This window comes from Panicum virgatum, chromosome 6K (genome assembly GCF_016808335.1).
Source record: "Panicum virgatum strain AP13 chromosome 6K, P.virgatum_v5, whole genome shotgun sequence".
Lineage (NCBI taxonomy): Eukaryota > Viridiplantae > Streptophyta > Magnoliopsida > Poales > Poaceae > Panicum > Panicum virgatum.
In genome coordinates, this window is record NC_053141.1 from 749,714 (window position 1) to 756,565 (window position 6,852).

General features: G+C 49.1%; 1 protein-coding gene across 1 annotated transcript; it reads left to right on the forward strand.

Moving 5' to 3' along the window:
* The first annotated feature begins 3,687 nt into the window (after positions 1 to 3,687).
* LOC120711107 (indole-2-monooxygenase-like) lies at positions 3,688 to 6,175 on the forward strand. Its single transcript, XM_039996521.1, has 3 exons — positions 3,688 to 4,392; positions 4,702 to 5,136; positions 5,277 to 6,175. Exons 1-3 carry the CDS (start codon positions 3,880 to 3,882, stop codon positions 5,931 to 5,933), a joined length of 1,605 nt encoding a protein of 534 aa, XP_039852455.1. The 5' UTR covers positions 3,688 to 3,879; the 3' UTR covers positions 5,934 to 6,175.
* The last annotated feature ends 677 nt before the right edge of the window (positions 6,176 to 6,852 follow it).

Here is a 6,852-nt window from a genome sequence, read left to right on the forward strand (position 1 = left end):
GCAGCCCCGCACGCCGTGAGGGGGCCCGCCACCACTGTGGGCTGCGAACGCCGCCGGGGAGGGGCGCCGCTGGGCTGGGGGTGCGCCGGGGAGGGGAGCCGCCGCCTGCGGGCTCCCGGGAGGGGCGCAGCCGCCGGTCTGGGGGAGAAGGGAGAGAGGAAAGAGTGAGTGAGGGGAGGAAACCCCTAAGTTTGGGTTATATACTACGAGTGACATATCGGGTCGAGATGGGCTGTTGGGCTCTGAGATGGGCCACTGTTATTCGAAGCGGGCCTTGTAGGTTGTCCGCCTCGGTTAATGTATTAACGGAGGCGTTTACGTTAGAAAAACCACCTCGGTTAATGTCTATTAATCGAGGCGGACATTTTATACGTGACTGCCTCGATTAATCAATTTTGTGAGGTGGTTTTCTATAACCGTCTCGGTTAATTAAATGTGACCGCCTTGGTTAATGCTGGCTATTAACCGAGGCGGTTTTTTTCCTACTCGCCTCCGAGCTCATTTTTTAGTGCCTCGCAAAATAGAATTTTGTAGTAGTGTCATGACCTTCTAACGAGGTCTCCAACCGGGCCACGAATAAGCCTGCACTTGCTTATGCCTGCTCCTTAGCCTCTCGCTGCACACCTGCCTCCAGATGGCTAACAGACTAACTAGTGGGATTTAGACTAAGCCCTTGCCACACACAAGGGTCGAGTGGTTGCACGATAAATTGAGTTAGACAAGATGACACATCGACTCGGTCCTTAAACGAGACAAGGCAGACATCTTCCATACTCAACCACAAAGGCATGAGCCAAAACTCCCAGGCGTCCCGCACAAGGAACCCTGATCCACCCCATCTCTGGGTAATCACCAACACATAGCTGTTCATTAACACTTTCTCAAAGTCCCAACCTATTTTTACACCAACAACACACTTGCACATTTTCTTGTTTGAAAACAATTGTATTTGTAAAGTGAGTAGTAAAGTTGTTGAATAACAGATCCTAAGCATTTATCTAATATCAAGGAGTTTGCATAAACAGAGCGTATCATGTCTTGCGATAAATCCTAGGTTTTATATATCATCAGCAAGGTAATGGCAAACGAGGAGTGGCTATCCAACCGGATTTATAACTAGATCAAGCAATATATACACACACACACACACACACTTGATGCAAGTCATATTAGACTTCTACGGGTTGTGTTTGAAAAGTGGGATAAATATGATAAAAAAGGAATAGGTTGGATTTGCCATCTTCAAAGCCTTCAGGTAGCTCCTGCTCGTGGTACGGGTCTTCTGGCTCTGGCTCGCGGTACTGGCCTTCGTAATCCTCGGCGTGTTCCTCTTCGATCACTCCGTCTTCTATTGGCGGAAACGGCACAACCGGCAAACAACACAAGCAAGCACAAACATAAAATAAAATGAGCTCTGAAGGATATGAAAATAGAAGGAACAGATAGTGTGTCATTTGAGAAGAATTTAGGAAAAAGAATCAGCTAAATCGGAGCTTGGATGGGTGAGATATTGGCTGTGTAGCATAGGATGTTTATTAATTGCGAAAATTGAATAATATAAATGGAAGGAGCTGCACGTGGTGATTGTTGGGCTGTTGGTTTGGGCTTTGTGGCTAGTACTTGGGCTGGTGCTGGGTTCATTTAAGTGGGCTTGCTGGACTAAACAAAATAGAGGTGGGACAGGGTCACGGAATGGGAACAGAGAGTGCGACGACGTCCAAGGCGGCGGCGCCGTAGCACCCACGGCGCCTGCTCGCCGGAGCTTCGCGAGAACGGTGGTCCCGGCCTCCGTTATAGAAGGTGAGGGCACTGGGAGAGAGAGAGGAAGGTGAGGGGGTTCCACTTTGGGTACTCTGGGCATGAGTGAGGGGGTGGAAGGTGATCGGCCACGGACGGCCATGGCAGCTCGTGGGGAGCTCGGCTTAGGTAGGGAGGGTGGATGGCACCGGTTGGTGAAGGTAGAGGAGGGGTTGAGGATGCTCACCTCGAAAGGAATTGAATCAAGAAGGCTCGGTGAGGGAGATCGATGGGTGGCCTGTTCTTGGTGAAGAATAGAGGAGGGCGAACTGAGCGAGAGAGGAGCGGCGGAGCGGGGCGGCTTAGCGAGCTTGGGCTGGTGGCGGAGCTCCGCGCGGCCTCACCCTTTTATAGGCGCGGCGGACAGCGGTGGCGTAGCGTAAGGACGGGCGGTAAGGATGACGGGCGTGGGCTGCGGCAGCTCGGCGTCAACGTGCACAGCGGCGAGCTTGTAGCTGAGGCGATGGCGGCGCTGAAGCCCGCGTGACAAGGCGGACTTGGCCGGTGAGAAGGCTGCAACGAGGTGGGGGCTCGGCAGTGGGCGGCACGGCGTGGTGCCGGGTGCAGCGCGGTCTCGTCGCGGGGCCGGCGTGTCACGCGTGCGGCGTGCTGCAAGCGCGAGCGAGGACGGCAGGGGGGCCTTGCGAGCTGGAGGGGCGTGGACGCAGCAGTGAACTGCTCGAGCATGGTGGCTGCTGCAAGGTTTGCTTGTGCATGTGTAGGTTGCCTAGCAGCTGGTTGCCGTAGCTTGCTTGCTGGTTGGCTTGCTCGTGTGCATGCATGGGTGCGTTGCCTGGCGTGTGCTGGTGCTAGTGCTTGAGGTCTGTACGTGGGTATGGACAGAAGGGAGAGCAAGAGAGACCAGGAGAGGTGGAAGATGATTGGCTGCTTGGAAAATTAAGAGAGAGAGATAATTGGGAGGTGATTAGAAATATGACGGATATTTGGTGACAAGGGAATTGAGCTCAAGAGATAAATTTTGCAATAAGTTTTGAAAATAGTTTTTGAACTCGAGTGATTTTTCTAATGTGAATTTTCGGGCTGTTACAACCTGCAATATAGGTGACGGGCTTCATGAGTCACTTCACCTTTGCTCTGTCAAAGATGACCGGCTAGTTTTAGCCGAGGGCCCTAGGAGAATAAAAAAACGCGGCCGGGGAGGGGGGGGGGGGGTGAACGGACCCCACCGTTTTTCATTAAGAGGAAGCAACACGGCTTCTCCCAGCCGCGGAAAAACCCCCGAACCCTGGCCCATGCCCGAGGGGGCCAAACCTTGCGGCGAGCATAGCGAGGGGATTTTTTTACCCACGGGCGGAAATTCATCCCACCTGGGATTCGAACTCGCGATCTCGTGGGGGTGACCATACCTCAACTCCTCTAGCCAACTAGACTAGAGGAGCTTTGGTCCTAGGAGAATAAAAGGTGACACACCTCATCTATATTGTTGATGAGCGATGACATTGTTGAATTATGTCACCACATTGACAAAGACGCGTCACCTTTGTACGTGTCACTATGAGATGGTTAGTGAACCTTATAGTTTTATATATCTTTTAATACTTTAAGAAATTTTCACTTCGTACTACATGTTGGATTGTTCAAATGTTGAAATCCCATTGTTCAGGTAATACAATTTAATTGTTTGTGGACAATTCTAAACAAATATTTAGGTTGTATTTCCTATATATTTATTTTGTTAATTTTGGACTATATTTATTTTATTTGTAACATATATATAGTGACATTGCAACAACCCCCACCGGAGAGGGAGAGAGAGAGAGAGAGACCATATTACAACAACCCCCACCGATCGATAGTGACATTGCAATTGGTGTTAGTTTGCTTTCTGCACTTAATTTTCTGATTTGGAGAGGCACCCAACGATGCTTGGTTTCTTGTAAAAATTTTAAAATTTGCGCAAAATCTAAAGCTAGCTAGGATAAGAAGTCATCATCCCCACGCGAGTCACGAGATAGGAATGCATCCGACTGCGACACTGGAGTTCATCTCATCCCCCTGTCTGGCAGTAGTATATATCCATAGATATATGCACATGAATGGTGATCCATCTACTGATTATGCATGACAGCTCAAATGTGGTTGCAGCAATGGTGTCTCTCGCACGGCGCCACGGCGAGCCTAGCCATCTTCCTCCTCCTCTTCCCTCTCCTCGTGCTGCTCGTCACGGCGCGCCTGCTGCGGCCGAGCAAGCAGCTGGAGACGCTGAGCCGGATCCCTTCGCCGCCACAGCTCCCGATCATCGGCCACCTCCACCTCGTCGGCGCCCTCCCGCCCGTCTCCCTCCGTGACCTCGCCGCCAAGCACGCCGGCGGCGGCCTCATGCTCCTCCGCCTCGGCACCGTCCCCAACCTCGTCGTGTCGTCCCCGCGCGCGGCGCAAGCGATCTTGCGCACGCACGACCACATCTTCGCCTCGCGCACGACGACTGCCATCACCGACACTCTCATGTACAGCTCGTCTGACATCGCCTTGGCCCCCTACGGCGAGCACTGGCGCCAGGCCAGGAAGCTCGTCACTGCACACCTCCTCACCGTCAAGAAGGTGCACTCCTACCGCCATGCCCGCCAAGAAGAGGTATGGGTATGGCCATATATTCCAGATTGCTCAATCTAATTCCACATACACATGTCGTTTCGTAAGGTACATATATTCTCTGTTCACATCCAAGGTGTAGCTACACCAAACTAATTGCTAGATAAAATTTCAATAATAACTATTGTGCACGATTATTGATCGACATGATTCAGTAATACATTAATTCGGTTCAGTAATTTCTAATTAGTTCGGCAAGTAAATTGACTGTTGATGTAGAATAACATGGTCTATATATAAGTCCATTTATCCATATCTGTGGCGCATGTATATAAATGCATATATATGTAGGTGCGCCTGGTGATGGCCAAGATACGGGAGGCGGGAGCCGCGACCACAGCCGTGGACATCGGCGAGATGATGAACACATTCGCCAACGACATCATCAGCCGCGCCGTGTCGGGCAAGCTCTTCAGGGTGGAAGGGAGGAACAAGCTCTTCCGGGAGCTCGTTGATAACAACTCCGTTCTGCTGGGAGGATTCGACCTTGAAAACTACTTCCCCAGCCTAGCGAATTCGCTAGGATTCCTCACCAGATGGTTCCTGCGCAACAGGGTCCATGAGACACACAAAAGGTGGGACGAGCTGCTTGAGAAGATAATACGCGACCATGAGAGAAGAAAATCTATGCAAGGTCATGATCAAGAGAGTGACTTCACCGATGTGTTGCTCTCCGTTCAGCAAGAGTATGGTATCACCAGAGATCATATGAAGGCCATCTTGATAGTGAGTGATCAATTAGCCCCCAATATATATAACTTAGCCTATTACCTTCGGTCCTGGAGGTTGCCATCACCAGAGCTAGCTCATAATTAATTTATTATATACATCCTAATGAATAACAAACATATATAATACACACACAGGACATGTTTGGCGCGGGCACAGACACATCATCTTCGGTCCTGGAGGTCGCCATGGCCGAGCTCATGCGCAAGCCTTGGGTAATGACCAAGCTACAAAGTGAAGTCAGGAGGCACACACCAGAGGGTCAAGAAACGGTCGAGGAAGAGAACCTAGCTAGCATGGCCTATCTGAGAGCCGTCGTGAAGGAGACACTAAGGCTGCACCCACCTGTTCCGCTCCTCGTCCCTCACCTCTCCATGGCGGACTGTGTAGTCGACGGCTACACAATCCCCTCCGGCACTAGAGTCATCGTTAACACATGGGCTATCAGCAGGGATCCAGAGTTATGGGAGGAGCCAGAGGAGTTCATGCCGGAGAGGTTCATGGACGGCGGGAGCGCTGCGGCCATCGACTTTAAAGGCAACGACTTTGAGTTTGTGCCATTTGGGGCTGGAAGGAGGATCTGTCCTGGCCTCAACTTTGGTTTGGCTACTGTTGAGATCATGCTGGCAAACCTCGTGTATTGTTTTGACTGGCAGCTGCCAGACGGCATAGAGGCCAAGGATATTGATTTGACAGAGGTGTTTGGATTGTCAGTCCGTCCAAAGGAGAAGCTCATGCTATTTCCAAAACCACGTGGTCATCACTCCATGCAAATTACTGAGGCTGGTCACTGAGTTGTCTATCACACCCCATCGATCGATTACACATGCATATATATCCTGTATAGCAGCTATATATATTATATATACAATAATGCTGCCTTAACTAGCTATTATTGTAGGTACAATCACAATTAATGCATACATCCTATTCACCTTATACATCTGGTCAGGTTGTATAGCTCAATAGTGCATATATGCATGGTATAAACAATAATTCGATCTGGATTATATTAACAGAGATATGTTGTGAGTAATTCTTGTGATTCCGAGTTGGCTGTCTAATTGTCCAGGCATGCAACATGCACATGCTATATATCCAACACAACAAATCCCGACCGATATGACTCTGTTTATATCCTTTCATCCTTAAATGAGTGCTAGGGAAAAATATATTCTATCTTCTAGATGAACATGGAGATTTGTGCTTGACAACACCAGTATATATAGTGCTACATGGTAGGGTTTTGTTTGGGTTCACCAAAGCCTACTGCTTAGGCAAAGAGGATTTTTACGAGGAACCAAGGATACCAGCAAGTGCTAGTGGACAAGCGATGACTGAATATGCGAAGATAATTGAGCCAGTGGCGGAACCTGAGGTCGTGAGCTATATGGAACGAATTAAGGAGGGGGCAATTAGTGCTAACTTACTAATTTACTAATGTACAACGGCACTAATATATCAAATTTTAAAGAAACTAGTAGAGCTCATGTGCGGCATGCACATATTTTAAAATCAAGTAATTTCTAGCAGAAGCCCACGTGCTTGCGCATGTATTTTAAAAATTTGGAAAATAATAACTTTACATTTATAGCAATGATTGACATGTGACAATTATATAAAAAACCTAGGAAACAAGATATTTACCAACAATTTAGCATAACTAGTAGGGTGCACGTGCCGCAGACACATGTTTTAAAGAAAAATTATCTA